This window comes from Lepidothrix coronata, unplaced genomic scaffold (genome assembly GCF_001604755.1).
Source record: "Lepidothrix coronata isolate B3197 unplaced genomic scaffold, Lepidothrix_coronata-1.0 Scaffold71, whole genome shotgun sequence".
In the NCBI taxonomy this organism is placed as follows: domain Eukaryota; kingdom Metazoa; phylum Chordata; class Aves; order Passeriformes; family Pipridae; genus Lepidothrix; species Lepidothrix coronata.
In genome coordinates this window covers 4,690,215-4,710,006 of record NW_016690251.1, presented here as the reverse complement: position 1 = coordinate 4,710,006, position 19,792 = coordinate 4,690,215, and the positions used below count along the sequence as shown (strand labels likewise).

The 19,792-nt window shown below is 41.7% G+C and overlaps 1 protein-coding gene across 3 annotated transcripts in view; it reads left to right on the top strand.

Moving 5' to 3' along the window:
* MACROD2 (MACRO domain containing 2) overlaps positions 1–13,017 on the top strand; it is an 840,118-nt gene extending 827,101 nt beyond the window's left edge. For 2 of the 3 annotated variants that reach the window (XM_017818853.1, XM_017818855.1), the window contains exons 17-19: positions 1,926–2,009; positions 7,378–7,446; positions 9,646–13,017. In XM_017818853.1, the coding sequence (XP_017674342.1) occupies positions 1,926–2,009; positions 7,378–7,439 (146 nt within the window). In that variant the 3' untranslated portion in view covers positions 7,440–7,446; positions 9,646–13,017. The remainder of the gene's footprint in view (positions 1–1,925; positions 2,010–7,377; positions 7,447–9,645) is intronic. The other variant, XM_017818854.1, reaches the window with a different exon arrangement.
* The last annotated feature ends 6,775 nt before the right edge of the window (positions 13,018–19,792 follow it).

Below are 19,792 nucleotides of genomic sequence, written 5' to 3'. Positions count from 1 at the left end.
CAAAATGTAGCACAGCCTAAATGTCGGTGTATCTTCCTTGATACATGGTCCCCTCAAATTTCATATTGATTTTGCTAGGAGAAGTCAGGGAGGGATTTTGAACATACCTGCTCAACCTTTTACTTGACAGATTCCTGCTGTATATACATGCTTTTGTGTTGAGGTGACCTGGGTTTATCCTTTGTATGAGCCAAAAAGAACACTTTTCCCAGGACGAGCGCTGGGAAAGCTTGGGCGTGTTGGTGCCTAAGAAGCCTCAGGAGAAAACCACACTCGCTCTCCTGAATTCCCTGGAGATGCATCAGGAGTTTGATGCATCTGCAAAGGGGCCATCTCAGGCATTGACTGACATGCAGGGTTCTCAGTCACAGATGTTTACAGGCATTTTGTTTGTTTCTACGGGGAGATGATTGTAAACCAGTGAGGAAGAGGTGAAGTGGTGATACGACGATCCACTGAAAGATTTTGCATGAGAAGTAAGGTCTGTTAAAATGATGGGTAACATTTCCATCACTGTAAAGCCTTCCAACCCCCATGCTCACTGAGTTCTCTAATTGAGCTTTCTGGTGCCTATTTTTTTGTTGGTTTCTGTATGTGCTGGGTCATTGTTTTAGCATTTTGATGCTTGGTATGACCATAGGTCAGGGATTGGAATAAATAGACTGCCCAGGGAAGTGGTGGAATCACCATCCCTGGAGTTGTTTAAAAGGTAAGTGGATGTGGTACAGGAGGACGTGATTTAGTGGTGGACTTTGCAGTGCTGGGTTAACAATTGGACTCAATCTTAGATGTCTTTTCCTACCTTAACAATTCCATGATTCTGTGATTCTATAGGTAGTGTGCTGGAAGTTGCCAGTGAGAATAGCACTGCCATCACAGTGAGCACAGAGGAAACTGAAGTCTCCATGACACTCTATTTGCTTGCAGATACAATTATAAGGAAAACTGGCTGACAATATCAGTGATAGATACATTTTTTATGTACAAAATAAATGTAGTGCACTCCAGTGCACTTAAAAACCCCACTTCAGGCTTACACAGAAAGGGGAAGGAGGTGTTTGAGGGATGATGAACGTTTCATCACTGTTGCTGAAGAGGTAAATTATTTCAGTTTAAGAATAAAACATTTTTGAAATGTCTGAGTCCTTACTACACTTAACTGTCTCATAATAACCGCCCAAAAGCCTGGATCACTTAGAGACCAGTCACCTGACATATCCTGTAGTTCAACTGCAGGATGGGTGCAACAGGCTTTACAGCAGTCACAAAAGTGGAGAAGTAGCCTGACAAAATTCAACTAAAAATTGGCTTCTTAGCACTTGAAATGGCAGACTATTGGGAGAACTGTGTACAAAACAGCAAACCCACTTTTTTTTTTTCCATTTCAGATATTGTTAGGAGATTGAATCTAAGCTTCCAGACAAGCCTGAGGCAGAAGAGATAAAAATGTTGAGTTACAGTGATAAAATGCATTTTCCTACATTCAAATTCTAGTTTGTGTCTGACTACCCGGTGCATTTGAACTCTCACTGTATTTATTTGTTTTCTGCTAGCTAGAGAAACTTTATAAGTGTGATTAGGTCCCTGTCGTATATTGCATTTTATAAGCAGAAGGGATTCTTCAAAAGTGATGAGAAAAGAATGGCAGGGAGGCAGGAGCACGCGCCGTGATGTGGTTTTAACAATCCCAGTTAGAAAAGAGCATGAATTGCTACAAATATTCAGGCAATTATTTTCAAACCGTGTTCCTCCCCCTATATCCTCTGTCCTCTTCCCTAATGGGTGCCAATATACAGCAGTGGAGTATAAAAAGGTAAGAGCATGCGAGAAGAAAGGGAAAAAACCAGGCACATGGAGCCTGAGAATTATACATTAATTGGGTACTGTAAATGTTGATTTTTCTACTTCTTTGGCTTGTCTTATAGGGATGCAAGGGCAAGAGGAAACTTCTGTGGAGCCTATGAAAATTGACCTTGCAAGTGAAGCAGCAGCCATTTCAAATAAGGATGGTATGTTTTTTTAATATTTTAGATTCATTTTTTAGGGTAATGGCTTTAAACTGACAGTGGTCAGGTTTACATTAGATATTAGTAAGAAATTATTCACTCTGAGGGTGGTGGGACAGTGGAACAAGTTGCCCAGAGAAGCTGTGGATGCCCCATCCTTGGAAATGTTCAAGGCCAAGTTGGATGAGGCTCTGAGCAACCTGGTCTGGTGAAGGGGAGTTAGAACTATATTGTCTTTAAAGTCCTTTCCAGCCCAAACCATTCTATGATTCTGTGAATTGTCCTGAAGTGGATGCATAGCCTGCCTTTCTGGGCTTTGTTTGTATGCTTCCCCCTAAAAAATGGGAATTAGATTTATAATCTCTTCAACTGATTCTTCTCAAGAGTTTACACCATCTCTACTGTCTTGGGAGTCTTATGGCAGTACCTTTCAGTGGCGTAGCCCTGCTTTGTGAGTTGGCTGGGTTTATGTGTTCACTCTGCCTGCCTTTTAACTGAGTAGTATTTTAGACCCACTGTAATTTTGGTTTTGATATCAAATTGGCCAATATATGGGGAGTTTCATACAGGAGTCAGAAGATATTTCTGAAAATTTCTGTGCTCATGTCCAACTCCATCAAGGGGAAAGTGTTGGCTGTATATCCACTCTGAATTTGTGTATTGACCTCATTCTATCTCAGAGCTGATTCCCCTTCCTCCTTCTTCAGCATTCCTGTGTAGCTCATCTGATAGCAGGTGGAAGTTCTCTCCCTAGGACATTTATAAAGCAATCACAGTTTCATTGATCCAACAGCAGTTCCAGTCAGGTTTTTGGACATTATCAGCCCAAATATCCTGACTTGGAAATTAAATTCTTTTGACTTTGACCTCAGTGACCCCGATGACCCAGCTGTGGGGCAAATCCTGGCAAGGGCTGAGTAGCAGGAAGCTGCTTGAGCTCTGCAATACTTGTAAACAAAAAAACATCCCTGTAAACAAAAAAACTTTGTCCTTCTTGGCCCATCCTATGTGTAAGAAATAATGGATGAAATCAGCATCCTGGTACTTAGGTTTCAGTGAGGCAGACCTTTTATCCCTCCTCTAGATCAGCTATTGTAGCATAGAAGAGGTACATACAGGGGTTTGTTGGTTCTTACACAAAGGGTCTTTTTTATTGATCCAAACAGCAGTTGGTTTGGGATTGGGCATCCAATACTCACTTTATTTCCATGGACTCCTCTCTGTAGTGAAGGCTGGTTTTTAACTCTTTCTTTAGCCTCTTCAACATTGATATAATATAAATTCAAGGCACACTTTTTTACATCTCAAAGACAAACCAATTATATATTTTTTTTTGCTATTAGTTACACAGAGAATCTGATGCTGATTTCTTTTCTCTGATGTCAGATTGTGCTGCAGCATTTGAATTGGTGACTGATTTAGATACTGGCCTGTAGGGAAGTTTTTTGCAAGCACAGGAAAAGCAAGCGTGCATAATGAATTTTCTTTTTTAAAAAATACTAGAGATTATGCTATTCCTAGTAGATGTGCAGAATAAAGCCAAAACAGCCTTCTCTCCTCATCCTTTGAACAAACAAAGTAAAAAGTCATAGTCACATTAAAATATTTAAATTGTGAATCCCTGCAATAGTCTGGGTTACTTAGTGAAAACAAATCCAAATTTACCGAAGGAATCTCTTAAGGGATTTCTGTCTGGAAAGAAAAAACGATCCCCTAGCTGTTTTAACTGTGCTGTAGGAAAGCACAGCTGGATCAGGTGGCAGCTTCTGAAATGAGGATCTTGATAGGTTTCTCTGTTTTGAATCTTCCTTATCTTGTATGGTCTTTTACATATGACTCATAACTTCCTTTTCTTTGAACTTTCAAAGTTAAATGAAAGGACAGGAAAAGGGTGTTTGCTAAGGCTGCAGAAAAGTACTTCTCTAGTCAAGGAAGTCTTTGTTTCTATACAGCTTAAGTTGCTATTAGGATTATATTACAGGGTGTTTTTTCTTGTGGGCATATATTGCATGTTTTAAAGAAGAACAGAGGAAAGATCAAACTCATTCCCTTTGACAGTAATTTTCATGTAAATTGCCTGTTTTTTCTCTGGTCCGCTTCATTCTGCCCCAGAAGAGCTCATTGCTTCACAGCTGAAAGCACAAGCATCTATCACTGGGTCACCCTTGGCAGCCCAGCTTTTGTGGTTTAATTTCATGTACCATGGCACAGCAAAATATGCTTTAGAAAGGCAGAGAGTTTAGACAGCTTAGGTGGATCTCAATATTGGTTCATCCGGTGGGCAGGGCCATGATAGTGATACATTTCAGAAATGACTGTTATTTGAAAGCTGGGTGTGATTCTCCATCAGGAAAGCTGTCAGAGGGGGGGTGTGCAAGGGGGATAGGGACATGTATACAGATACAGGTTTCTCCTTGCAGTCTCCATCAGCCACCAGAGCCGAGAACTCTGGATATTAAATTTCTTGTACCCAGGACAGATTTGCTGATTAGTATTTTGTAATGATGACAAATCCCAGCTTTGGTGATTGGTTTCCTAGGTGCTGTTTCCCTGACAGTAGCCTTTTTTTATTATTTCTATTCTTCTTTTTCCTTTTTTTTATTTTTGCCACCAAAGCTATGGAGATTACTAAGGTGTTTTTCACTTCCAGCTGGTATTAGGCAGATCAGACTCTTCACTCCTTTCACAATGAGGTTACTCATTTGCCTTTTGTATTTCCAGCCTGTGGAAAGCTGTGTCCTGACTGACCGACCCAATAGAAGAAAAGAAAAAGATGAGAGCAGTGTCAAATCTGAAATTTCCCATTTTTTTAAAAAAGCTTGTGCCAATGAATGCACTGTCAGCAACCTGACCTCCACATGATTCACCAAAGCTATATAAAAGCACAATCTCAACAGCTAACACCCTCATGCTTTTATTTATGGTGTTGATGTAATATCCCAGAAACAAGTTATCTACCAAGTAAAGAGGTGCAAGTGGGTCAAGGTTGATGGTTTTCTTTCTAGAAATCTGGAGTTATAGCTGAATGTGCTATAACTGTGTGGATGCAAAGGGGTGCATTGTTTAGGAAGTGGCTGAAGGAATAGGCTATGTTTGCAAGGAAGAGTCTGACCAAGCTCCTACTCAAATAACAGTAATATTTGGATGTTATGTGCCATCCAGCTCTACAGCATACTATCCTGGGGTGGGGAAATGCGCTCGCTCTCTCGCAGACAACTCTAAACTTGGCTCTCTAGTCTGCCTTTTGCCTGTCTTCTCCACTTAGATGCTGTGCTGTGACTCCTGGCTAGCTGACCTTTAAGCACATAGCTTTCCTGCTGGGATGAGGAGGGATGCTGCAGTGCCAGCGCACATCCCCCTGGTCAGCAGCAACTGCACTGCTGTGATGGATGGGAACTATTTGCTGGGTTATTTCTTCTCCTCTTGCGGGAAACTTGCTTTTCTGGGGGAAATCCCTCCCTGGTCATCATTTGAGAGCTGCTAATTTTGCCCCCAACAGGCCAAAATTTAAGGGAAAGCAGACAGGGAATGTCCATTTCCATTGCACAGAGATGTCCATTTCTGGCGCAAAAAGCCCTGTGTGAAGGTGCAGAAGGAGGTGCAGGTAAAACTGAATTTTAGGAGATGTGCACCTCCTTGAACTCCATGTGCTTTGCTGAGTTGCTGGTTGATGTAGCTTATTATGGGAGGTGCCACAAGACTGCTAAAGCAAGTTAGCAGTTTAACACCTCTAAAAACCTTGTTTAGCTGGGAGAAGGCCAGTTTTCAGTTGGGATATGGTTGAGTGTAGTGCACTCAGAGCTAACGATGCCATTCTGACACGATCTTGTGCTGGGAGACACCAAGGGCCGTGAATCACATCCCCACCATACTTGGTGGCAGCTCTTCTGTCTGCTTTTGCAGTATGTGCTTCACTGTTCTGCTATTTTCAGCTAAATAGAGAGGTTTGTGTAGGTGGCCTCATAGTGACATGTTTTGTTGGGGTTCACTCAGTGGTCTGAAGAATCTTATCCTTCAATTAGATCTTCCTGTCCCTACTGGAGCTGATGCCACGAGCCGAGCACAGGGAAAAGGCTCATCTGGGGTGCTGAGAGAGCCTAACCACAGGTTTCAAATCCAAATTTATTTTGCAGGAGGTCTCTGTGAAATGTGAGTGAAGGCTGATGGTATTTTCAGCAAAGCCAGCCAGTGAAGCTGGCCAGCAGAATGAGGCTGGGAGAGACTGCTGTTGTCAGTGTGGAGCGGCCTTCCCTCAGTGATTTTTTTATTAAGCATCCTGTCTTTGCTATGCAAATGTGGGTAAAGAACACAACTTTGTGATACGCATCAGAGCTCCATAATCAGGAGCAGCTACTTTTCTTATTATTCATCACATACACCCAGGAAGCCATTACAGTATCTGTTCTGCATATGGATGATGAATAATTTACAAATAATTAATCAAAACCCTAACAGGTGTATTGACATGTTATTGATTCAGAAAAGAGATTGTGCTGCCTGTCTGGAAGTAGCATCATTATTGATTTTTGGCTTTTTTTCCCCTCCCCTTTCCCATCTTCCCTTAGTTTCCAAATCTCCCACTCAGGTTTGAGGTTTTTCCCTGTCACCCATGTCAAATGGCTCATAATCTGCAGTTGATACCACAACACAAAGCAAGATTAAAGAAAGAAAAAGAGGTCTTAATATAATGGCTTCATTCAGATTCATTGCAGAACAAATACTAGAGACTAATCTTAAAAATTTGGGTGCTGAGATATTTATGTTTAGCTTAAATATGACCAATCACACCTGCCACAGTTTAGATATTTTTTACAAAGGTCATGGTGAAATGAGTTTTAGCCTTCTACTTAAATTATTTCTCACTTTTGAAGTAATTTTAAATGAAAATAAGGTCGTTTTTGTAAATGGATAGCACACTAGCAAACTGTTATTCTTAGTGATGTTGCCTCTGAATCTGCCAGCAAATTTGCAGTTCAGGAACATCTGGAAGCAGCATCTCTGTAGCTGATACAATATCAAAAGGGTCACAGACTGACTGCTGCAGTTTAGGGACATGGTCTAGTGGGACTTGACAGTGTTAGGTTTATGATTGGACTCAATGATCTTAAAGGTCTTTTCCGACCTATATTGGTCTATGATTCATTATGAGCCTGTGGCTCAGGCCCGAGTCCTGCCAGGAACTTTGTCAGAAGTCTGTGGATATTTGAACCAGAGGCACGAGACCACTTGAGCCAGCAAAACTCTAAATCACCCATTGGCAATACCTGTGTCTCTGCCTGTGGCCTACAGAGACAGAGTCATTGAGATCCTGAGCTGTGTTAAACTTAAGTATCATGAATAGAGTTTGATGACCATCTTGTTTTGTTTTCAGCTGAAATGAATAGTCAAGTTGAAAGTATAAATGATCCTATGGAAACAGAGCGGAAAGCTTAAGTAACAGGTAAGACCTTCATGACTATTTTTCCTCCCCCATTTTCCAGTCAGTTTCTGTTTGAAAACCTGCTTTAAAAATTACCTTAATTAAAGATAGAATTTACCAAAAATAAAAAAATAAAAAAGAGGAAGACAGAATACAAAGGAAAAGAAATTGTCTAATATGGCCCATTTTACATCAAAAAAGAAAACAGCCAGTAGACTTGATTTGTCAAGTAAATATTATAGTAGCAGCAGTCTGCAGCTGTAATGGGTTTAGACAGTGCATGGTCTTAGATCATCAGAAGGCAAGACAGCACTGAGATAAGGAACAGAAGAGTAACTGAGCAAACCATTTTTGGCATTGCTTAGGAAAATGGCAGGCAATTTATACTGGTTGGAACCGAGCTCAGTCCTGTACGAGCTGTATTCTGGGAACAACAGGTTCACGTCACGAGGGGTTTGTTGCCCTTGGCTCTCCGATGCCTAACGTCACTTGTAGCAATACCACTAAAAAACAAGGCAAAGTCAGAGAGTTGCAGCAGAAAAGAGCTCTGCTGCCTTTCAGAGCTTTTATTGTCTTTATGCAGTAAATGATAGTGCTGTGGCTGGAGCAGGCAGTGGTGGTTGTTGAGGCAGAGTTTGTCATAGGCATAAACAGTGTTGCCCCTAGACAAAAATGAATAATTTGGTGGGAAGAAAAACGTCCAAGACTCACCCCCAGCTAAAGGAAGCATTTGCCATTTCTCCCTCAGAACTAGTTTTAAGTGCACCTCGCTTCCTTTGCTGTTGGGTTACCGAGAAATACCAATATCATTGACAGCAAGATGCTCTGTTTACACTTGTAATGGGGTTTCATGTAGCACAAGAGCAAATATAGAGGCTGTACAATGACAGGAACCATTCACAGAGATTTAAATCACAGAGATCTAAAATACAAGGTCTTACTACTGAGCCTGGCTCTTGGTTCTTGTCAGCACATAGGCAGTGTGCTGCCATTTTGTCAGAGTGACAAATAGTCCTGATGGGGTCCCTGGTAAAAAGTACTGAAGTAAAAACAGATGGTGCACCCTCACCATTAAAATACAGTGTCCACAACTCCTCTAGCTTCTGGTTATACGTTGTTCAGTCAAAAAAAAGAAGAGGAACTAATGAAATCCTCGCTATTCAAAATACATGGTAAGGTTAATACCCTTCCTCAGTTTAAAAAATGTATTTGACAATTATTACAGCTTTCACGTGGCTCTTAGGAAGTCTGTGTTTTATGCTGCATTTTCCCATGGAAATGAGTATGTGTGAATGTTTGGGGCTGGAGTCATTTTTGCTCACAAATTAGCAGTCAATTGATAAATCTCTTCAATTCCACTGCAAGACCTGCCTCTGCAGGCACCTTTCTGAAGCAAAGGGACCCAATCCAGGGTGCACCATGTCTCTCCCAGCATTGCAGTGGGATGCACAGGATTCGAAGCAGGCACTGAATTCATTGCAGTTCTCTATCAATCACTGCCAATGTTTTAATTACAAGGAGCGGGTCCCCAGGGAGGATTGATCAGCCTGTTAAACTTCAGAGCATCTCACAAGGGTCTTTTGGAGCCAGGGAGATCCCTTTGCTTACTATGTTGAGCAGTGTAATGTGTTGTTTTTAGCACCAAAGCACCCACCAGAGCTGGGGATCTGTAGTATCAGCCTGGGTACCAAGGTGCTATGGAAAACCAAGAAACCCTGGTAAGCACAGTCAATATACTCATCAAGTAATACTAGTTGTTATATATAAGCCATGTGACACATACACACATGAAAAACTACCTGAAAGGAGGTTGTAGCCAGGTGAGGGTTGGTCTCTTTTCCCAGGCAACTATCAGCAAGACAAGAGGGCATAGTCTCAAGTTGTGCCAGGGGAGGTTTAGATTAGATATTAGAAAGAATTTCTTTACAGAGAGGGTGGTCAGACGTTGGAATGGGCTGCCCAGGGAAGTAGTGAATTCTCCATCCCTGGAGATTTTTAAAGAGACTGGATGTGTCACTTAGTGCCATGGTCTAGTAATCGCAGTGGTAGTGGATCAAGGGTTGGACTTGATGATCTCTGAGGTCCCTTCTAACCCGGCTGATTCTATGATTCTATGACAGAAACTGCAAGCACTTGTGCTGGAAAGATGAGACCTGGGTTCTATGCAGATATTTGAAATTTTGCCTTTTTTCCTCTTCTTTTTTCTCTGCTGTGGCAAAGGAAGGATGCAGGAGAGGAGAGACCCGAGGAAACGCGACGGGCAGGCGCTGACATCCTACAGCATCATTCTTGGCAGAAAAGAGCACACAGAGATGCTCCGCGGGTTGGGAGGGAGGGAGCTTTGGGGGAATGACTCTTTGCTTTAATTTCTCTTTGTTCTTCATTGCATTTTGTTCTGTAAGCCTGTTGGAAAGAATCATAACTTCCCAGTTCTAACAATGTTTTGCAGTTATCCTTGCAATTACAACAGTTTCTTCTGAACTGTGAGTCCCTGTCTTATATTGGGTCTCTTTTCCTCCTGCATCATATCATCAGTCACCTGTTTCCAGGCCCACCCCTTTTCTAGCATCTTTATCTTCTTTCCCATGATCAGCCTATGCTGTGCCATGTCCCTACCTGTGAATAGCACATGTGGCCTCAAACTGCCAGCACCCCAAATCTGTCCTGCTTTTTTTTCTGGTTAGTTCTGCATGCCCCAAAACCAGGGCCATAAGTATGACCTTTGGGTACAGGTAGGCAACAGACATTTCCTCAAGCCTGCAGGCACTCTGCATTCGAGGCATCTTTGAATACAGCTCTCAGCTTTAACAGCTTCACACTGTACCTTGTGTGAGCCCTCATTAGATTTTCCACTGCATATGCATGATTTTCTTTCTGTTTTTTTTTTTTTTAAAGCAATTAAGAGTTATTTGGATAAGAATGTCTCACCATATGTCAATTGTTCTGCCAGCAAATGCTGCGCTGAAATTTGTAAAAAACTAACAAAAGGGTTGCACATACATTTCCCAACCGTGCTGTAACCAAAACTGACGGACAATACACCGGATGGAAGAACACACAACCCGTGTCCAGGGCTACAAAATGTATTTTAAAATGCTGCTAAGAATAATTTGATCATTTTGAGCAAAGTAGTTGCTTCTAATTTGATAATTTTAAGCAAAATAATTGATTCCGTGGTTTTTTTTTCTTCACCCAAAATATGCGTGAATCCCCAAATAAGTATTTAAAATATGGCCAGCAAAAAAAAAAAGAAAAATAAAGTAATAAACGAGGTAAGATATATCTCTATCCTCATGTGATCTGGGTTCACGCCAGCTAGAGTAGTTGTAGTGATAAACCACGTGCTGGTGTAATAGGGAGTCAAGTGTAAATGTGACCCCAACACACCAGCACAGGCTTTGGCAGTCGGTGGCTGACATTAATTCAAAAGGGTGTCAAGGAGAAACAAGGATTAGAAAGGAAAACAAGAAAACCCCCAGATTTCACTAGGACGGTACAGCCCCTAGAAAGGCAGCTCCCTATTTCTTCCTCTCTGTGGGCCTCCAGCATGTTTGATTGAGGTGGAATCAGAAGAGTATTTCTGTGTGCTGGCTCCAGGGGTTTGTTTACCCCCTGGTTTGTCACTGGCACCAGAGAGGATCTCGAGGAGCTTCTTCATCACATGGTTGTCCTGGTGGTGAGTACATAACTCTGGGATCAACTGTGGAAGGAGCAAATGAGCTGATGTAAGCCTCTGAATTGGGTTGATAATCTTGCTAAGTTTGCTGACTCTGGCCCTTGTTCTTTTCAAGCACCCTTGAAGGGATTCCTTGTTCCCTGTGAGTTGGTTCTGCTGCTTTTCTTTCCCATCCTTGGGGTCGTGCTTGACAGAACGTGTCTTTTGGGACATGGACTTTTTTTTCCTGTGGTTCCTTCTCCTGGTTTTCATCAGTCTTGCAGTGGGAGACCTTGCAGGCAGTACCTCTACATGGTGCACATCCATCCTGTATGTTTCTGTATATTTTCCATACTGGGTCATTTTGATTGAAACAGGCTGTCGTAATAGGAGGGTCAGAAATGGATAAACACCTTGGGAGTATGGTATAACTGCGGTAACTTCAGTCAAAAGAGTATCCAGTCTCCTGAATATAGTTCTGTACCTGTTTCCATTGTGCTTGCCCCTGGGCAACATTAACAGGGGTGTTAGCTGCCATTAGCCACCTATCAGATGTCCCTCTTCCATTGCTAGCCTCAGTTTTAGCACGGGAGCCAAAGGGAGAGCTCCACAGGAGGCTGGTTGTTGAGGTGCGATGGTTCAGAAGGAGACAAATAATCCTTAAATGCCTTGTGAAGACTGACTGGTAGTTAAAGAAAAAAAGTAACTGCAAAGATGCTTTACATTAGACACTCTCTAACCCCTGACAGTAATTTGTTGTGCTTTTCATTTGACCTTGGTCCTCAGACAGCAGTGAGTCTTTGAAACCACAAACCATTCACCCAAGGATGCGGCTGCAAAGTGTGAACTGTAAAGCAAGGAAACATAAGAATTGATTAAGTCCTTACTGGACAATTTGCAGCCATGTCATTGTCTGTCTGTCTTCGTGTGGGTTTTGGTTTGAATTGTTGGAGATTTTCACAACTCATAAAGTGAGTGTAGTTTGGCAGTGTGAGTTCTCAGCTGCGCTAGTAGTCGAGGCTGCACCCATGCCCCTCTGTTGTTCTTGCTGGAGCTGCAGAAAGGCAGGGAGCTGGTTCTGTGGAAGAGCAAGCATCAGATGGAGAATCACCCCACTGGGATTTATGTCAAAGATTTTGGTTTAAATCCAAAATGTGTTTGCAATAGGTGGCGTAAAGGGAGTAGCAGCCCTTGGGTGCTGATGTTTGCATTCAAAGTACGAGGCTTGCTTGATGGTTGTTTCTCCTGTGTCTGAAAGCGCTCATCCCTACCATTAGGCCGATATTCCTCGGGCTGGTGACTGCTCCCATGATGAATGGGTTTGCTTTCATGCAGACATCCAAAGGTGATGCTTGAGACATAGTCTGTAATAATGGGTCACGCGTTCACTGCAGCTAATTGTCAATCTTTCTGTAAAGCACTGAGAAAGCCTCTCTGTGAATTAACACTGTTCTGCTTTAGGCACTTGAATGAAATTGTATTAAAAAAAATTTTTTCTCTATATGCAGTGCATGCCAGCTTTGCTTTTAAAATTACAAACTGTAACAGAGTATGTGGATCTATTTTCTCGGGGAATAGGGATTTTTATCATATGATTCATCCAGGATTTGCCTTACCCTGACATTTGTGATATAATATAAAGTTTAAAAAAAATGTAAAAATTAAAAAAGATAATTTTCTTGACCAAAAAAAATATGTTTTTACTTCAATGCAAAGAAATGTAGACTGTTGCTTGCAAAATGTCTTCTAATAGATGGTCTAGCAGCTATATGGGTTAGCACATGCCTTTTCTGTTACTCTGTCATTTACATGCTGAATTTGTCTGAATCTTGTTCCTTTTTCTTTTGTCTGTGCCATGCGTTGGAAAACTTAAAGAACTGATGCCTTCATACCACCATGTTAAAGCAAAATGTTAATAAAGCTTGTCCTGAAGACAAGGTGATGCCTCTCCTGTGTTTATTCCCTCCTGACTGTGTTGGAGCAGCAGTCACTTTGGTTGTCAGTGAAAGACATATTGGTTTGGATGTGCAGTGTGTGCAGCCAGATCCTCATTTAAATTTATCATTCACTTGATGGCAGAGTCTCATGAGAGCCAGATATCTTCAGGCGAGGGGGATTTTTGGATACCATCAGCAAAAGGTAAGAAGGGGGATTTGGTGGCTCAGAGGGGAAAAGGTCTTGTGGTTGGTCCCATCGCTGCCCCAAAGATGTTACAAAACCCCTCCCAGCAGTTGTACCAGGACTAAGTCCAGGCATCTGTCATCTGTCAAAAAATATTCTACAACATGCAATCAGAGACATTATATAACAGAGAAATGCGTATGCTAGATGTTATCTGCCCTTTCTGCCATCACTAATTTCAAAAATGGATAGGTAGAAAATACTGCAAAAATCACAAAGGTGGCTTTTTTCTTCACATGACACCAGTTTAGATGAAAACCTCTGTACTGACCCTGCCTTAGTGTGGTCCAAGGCCAAGGATTTAATTGTCAATAACTGAAGCGGGGGACTGGCTCTGTGGGTTCAAAGCTCTCCAACAAATTAATTCCCTTTCTGAAATTTAACTTTTCCTTGCATGCAACCCCTGCGCTGCTTAATGGAAGAGGACCAGGCACAGGAAGTGCATGGCAGTGGGGAATGTTTGCTGTTTTGCTGGATGCAGGACCCAAGTATGGTCTTAGTAGCAGCAAGCCAACCTGAGAGTAAGAAATACCTCAATAGCTGTGACACAGCATCTCTTTGGCTTCAGCTCTGTTTTCACTGTATTGCCAGCACTGTACAGCAGAGGAGGTGCCTACTTTCCCCCACACTGTGGCCTGTTTCTGCTGCAAAGGTGTGTATATTTAATGGGAGAAAAATAAATTACTCTCTCAGCTAGGAGAAAGTACTGTCCATCCCACCCTTTTTAACTAGCACAAGGTCAAGAGGAAACCCTCCGTGGGTTTGGAGGATGAAGGAGGGCATGTGTTTGAGGCTGCTCAGACCATCACAGAGATGGGTGCTTGTCCACATGATGTGGATTAGGCAAAGAGTAGATGAGTCTGCTGGCCAGATTTGGAAGGGAAGGTGTCAAAGTGGTAGATTTGGGCCTGGAAAAGTCTTTTGTGGAGCTGATAACATTGGATGTCACTCTAAGTCTACAGAAACAGAGACCCAGATACTAATATTCCTACTCAGCTTCTGGGCAATAGTCTCCAAGAGAAATTGGGTTGCCTTTCAGGATATCGGTGTGAACCTCCTCAGAGGGTTATGTGCATACTTTATATTGGCTTTGATTCCTCCCTGCAACCTCCTCTCACACAGCGGCTTCCGAAGGGGGTCAACATGACCTTGGTCTGTCTTGTAAGGTGAAAACTATGCCTTGGGATTTTAATTAGTCTTGGGGTTGGGCTTTTCTTTTTTGCCTTTTTTTACTGAACTAAAATTGTCCAGAGACATTTAAATACCCTAATTTCTCATTCCACTAGAATTATCAGCAACCCCTTAAAGTAAATGGCAAATCACTATTAATTCCTTCAGAATTCACTGATAAAACATTTATCATAATGAATTCTTTAGGAAAAAAAAAAAAAAAAAGAAAAAAAAAGATTCCTGATGAAAACACAGCTGGTAAAGGAGGTACTTGGGAAGGCTGCTCCATCTGGTGGCAGCTCAAGGCTCGTGGCTTGGGGGGCACTTCTAATTGCATGACTCGGGTTGAGATTTTCCTCCAGTTTAAGCCTGTTGAGCATCACCCTCTCCTTGGTAGAAGAGCACTGGACACCTCTCACCTCTAAACAATGCCCCCATGATCAAGTTTGTCTTTCACCAGCGAGAAATGGTGTTCAGAGTTAAGAAAAGCCCCCTCTGCCCCTTAGAAATGGTCTTCAGGTAATACGAGCTCTCATGGAAAAGGGTGAGAAGGCCAAATCCACTGAGAACAACCTTGCTGTGACAGTGTAGCATAATGTAGGCAAGAATGGAACAATCTTTTATTAATACTTTTCAGTGCAAGTCTTAGAAGCAGTGCTGCCACTGCGTGTTGTAGAGGGCAAGGAGTCAGTTTGGTCTGTGCCATGTACTTCCAACTCCTACTCATTTCACACCAACTCCCAAGCATATGCTTTCTAGAAGTGTCCTTAGGGACAGGAAATGTAAACCTAAACTTCAATTTTGTTTTTTTGGGCTTTTTTTTTTGTTTGTTTGTTTTTTCAATTTTATCCAAATACGTTTTAGCAAGTCAGGAAATTAGTTTTGAAACAAAAGTGGAAACAGAAGGACAGATCAAATCACAAGACAGGGGAAACAAGCAGCAGAGACCCACAAACCCAGAGGCAAACCAAAGGGCACTCTGAAATTAAAACCTTCTCTGCCATGTGACTCACAGCACCTCCACACCACAGTAGGGTGTGTGTTTATTTTTTTTCACAGGAAAGGGAAACTGGAGAGGCCAGGTGCTGAGGAGAGGCCGGTTACCTCTTTCCCCCAGTCAAATGGATGGGGAGTGGTTTGACTTCTAAGTGATCAAAAGTTACCCAAAGTGCTGGCTCTGTGCCTGTACAGGTGGTACAAGGCTTCTGCACAGTCCTCAGGTCGGTTCAGGTACCACAAGGAGAATGCCTTGTCTTGGGAGGGATCCAGACCAGCCCGGGTCCATCGAGATGGAGGGTCTCATCCTCCCACACCCTCGTCTCTGACCTTCTATTTTTATGGATTTAGATAGATACACGCATATGTAAGACAATTAGTTTGACAGGCATGATTTAGCAAGTATATACTGATACAGGATCTTACATGTATGTATTCTATATTTACTATACACTATGTATCAGATGATGTGTAGTTAATGTATTTCAGACCATATAATGTATATTATTATGCACTGTACATGGAATACATCTAATTTGATTAAACTGTGTACTGTATGGAAAATGTATTGGATAAAATTTGCGTTTACACACTGTGTAAACACAGGTAAAAGCTGCACTATAAAGTAAATATTTACATGCGATATACCATATATTATGTAAACTAAACCCTTCAGCCACTGTCTAAAATGGAGATAATATATACCAGCAATCTACTACCAGTACTGTGTTTTAGACCACATATTATAGATAACAAACCAGGTACTATTTAATAGTCAATATGTAACTACATATACTCTAACACAATAGTGGTCTTTTATGTAGAATAAATTTAACTTAGGTGATATATTTGCACACAACAGGACAGTCTAAATCATGTAGTTTATAATCTCTATGCTGTAATATTCTGATATGTGTGCTACTCCTATATATCATTATATCAGTATAATGATATATAAGAATAATATCATATGCATATAAGAATTATACTACATTGTTTGTCTAATAAGTGTCATTAGCAATATACAATATGTTACATAATGATACATAATGAACTATAGTAATGATTACACTACACATACTATTTAGTAGGAACATATTTCGTGTTTATACCAAATGATACATGACATTATATTATACCATAATTATATAGTTCTTAGTATATGAAATACAGTCTATGTTGCATATCTCTATGGCACATAAATTACGTCCTTGTACTTTTTTTGGTAGTATACCCATTTAATAAAATTGAAAAAAAAAATTTCTGCATAAAATGTCCTATGTAGCATCTATTATCTCTCAAAGAATACTGCCATATCTATATATGCAATCCACATGTATAATATAGACTATACAGGGTACACTAGATGTTATTGAGGAACTTTATGTCAGAACAAAACTATGAGATGATATATGGTATAGCTTATTTGTACTATATAATATAGCATGTGCTGCATGAGGAATCAGAGAACAAACAGAAGTCTGTGTGGTGAGATTTATTTCTATCACAATCTAAAGACAGAAACTGAAGTTTTAAAAACTATGATAACAAGCAGCACTTCTGAGCGTTGTTTTTTTGTTGTTGTTTCCATTCAAGTCTACTGACAAATGTAAAAGATAAAAAGTAGAGTTTAAATTTAAAAAACAACAAAATAAAAGCTACAATCCTCTTTGGTTTTCCCCTGTCATGCAGAACAAGTCTGACAAAACCTGTGATACAGAGAAAACAGTCTCACAAAGCTACACACTTATTTCTTCTCCTGCTGCAAAGGGGCGTCCGGAGTGTGTTTTGGTTTGTTTTTTCCCCTTGGCTGTATTAATACACAGACTTGGGGACAGCTAAAATTCTTACCTGGTGGGCACCACAGCAGCTCTGGAGCTTAAGGTAGCCAGCCTCTAATTCCATTACAGAGCCAAGGGCTCTGAAATAATAGCCCTTGTTCAAAATTCAGGCCAGAGGTTCAGCAGGAGTCTGGAGAATTGGAGTGGGAGGCAGATGGGGATAGTTGTGTGCCTGGGAAGGGGAGGGGATGGTGGACTTCTGACAGTGGCAGACAGAGACATTGATCCAGCTGTGGAGAGCATGTGGCAGCCCCAGCAATGTGACCCCAAAGGAAAAAAAAANAAAAAAAAAAAGAAAAAAAAAAAAGAAAAAAGAAAAAAGAAATCAAAGTGCTTTTCATTACCTGTTAGCCAAAAAGAGATCTGGAGCTGTGAGCAATGAAAATGCCTCCTGCTGTTTTAGCCTTGCTGTGGATGGAGAGAACAGGACCAAAATTAATCATTGCTTCCTTTGCTTCAAAAAAATTACCCAACTCAGGAGCAGTTTCTCCTGCTGGTGGAGACAACCTGCTAGACTCTCTCTGCAATGAGTGGCCTTGTGTGTCAAGCAAGGGAGGCACCGTAATTGAAATTACTTTTGCTAAAGCTCTGATTTGTATTGCCAAACCCCTGGGAAAGGGAGACTTAGAGAAGGGTTATGCTTTCAGGCTTGGTACCTAAGCCATGACTCCAGCCTTCCCAAAAATGTCTGGAAGGACAGTAGTGCCACAGTGCTCAAGCCAGTCTGAAGAGAGAAAAGCCTGTGTTGCAGACACTCAGTTTACACAACTCAACACTTGCTTATCTAGAGCCAGCTAAAACATAAACCAACAGCTTAAAAACCAATCTTAAACCAACCATTTGATTCAGTGAAGCTGCAGCACCACACACCAAAAAAAGACCCAACCCTATATTTTGATTTACCTGATTCTGCCTTTACACCCTGTCTGTAATGCAGGGTGTTTCAGGGGCACGAAAAATGCAGGAAACATAATAGGGGTCAGGAAACTGAAACAGCATCAGTCCTTACACAAACTACATAAAGACACCCTTGCAATGGACAGGCCAAGCACAAACAGAAGGTGTGCCTGGCAGCTGTGGGGAGGTGCATGTTCATGCAAGACTTTGGAAAGCAAAGAGATGCAGGTATTTGCAGTCCTATTACTAAACAAAGGGGGACAGAGTTGGGCAAGGAGCATACACAGCACAGGGCATGATGAGCGCCAGTTCCAGTGACTCAGGCTAGCATCACTCCCTCAGCCCCAATGCAGCAGAGCTAAGAGGGGAGCAGCAAACAGCAGCCCCAAAATCTGGTTGAAATTAACCCAATGTACACATCAGCCTGGGGACTGGTAAGGGAGGAGTTCAAGTTGCCCCGCCCCCAGCATAGGCAGAGGTGGGAAGGAAGCAACCAAGGGAGATAAGGGTAGGATCTCAGAAAGGCAGGAGGTATTTCTTCCCTCCCCCATTTCTTATACACAAAAAAGCCAAAGAAAAAAGAAGTATGACTGTATCCCTTGACATTCCTTATTTCTAAATAAATAACCAAAATTTGAAGGTATTTACCTCAAATCGTGCTAAGCTCTTGTCCTCACCGCCTCTTTGGAGCAGTCAGTGCCACAGGCTCAGCATGCCTTTGCAGAGGATGTGTTTTCTTTGTTTGGGTTGTGTTTCCCCCCTTGATTTGATGTCTGCACCTTGGGCCAAATTCATCATTGTTGGCAGGGGGGGCATAACTTGAAAATACCTTGTTTCTTCCTTGGGGTGAGGCATCTTATGGGCTGCAAGCATGGGAGAAGACACAAAGAGAAGAAGGAAAAACAAATACAAATCATACAAACACACACAGTGGCTGAAAATTACAGCCTAGATGTCAACCTTTGAACCCAGCACAGACTGACTGTGATGGGCACAAAATAGAGCTGTGGTCTGTCAAGTATGTCTACCACATGCCCTTGGATATAAAAAAGCATAAATTTTGGGAACAAATAAAAACATATATAGATAGTTAGCAAAAGAGGTGAAACTGGATAAGAGTTTGGCTGGTGGTCAGTCTCCTTTCCCCTGGTACACCACGTATTCTCCTCTGGTCACTGCTGCTGCCACTCACCCAGACAAGCAGCAAAGCATCAGGAAAGGGAGAAGCACTCATGTCTTAGCTTTAACATATTCCCTACAGCTGAAGGTCACACCATGCAGTTTTCTTCAGTAAATTGCACTAAATGCTTGTCAGTCACTTTTACAAGATGTCATGGTTTAAAGCCAGCCAGTCACTGAGCACCATGCAGCCACTCTCTCACTCCCCCACCAGTGGGATGGGGGGGAGAATTGGAAGGGTAAAAGTGAGAAAACTTGAGGATTGAGATAAAGACAGTTTGATAGGGAAAGCAAAAGCTGTGCATGCAAACAAAGCAAAACAAGGAATTCGTTCACTCTTTCTCATGGACAGGTAGTCAGCGATCCCCAGGAAAGCAGGGCTCCATTACATGTAATATTACTTAAGAAGACAAATATCAAAACTTTAAACACCATCCCCCCACACCCC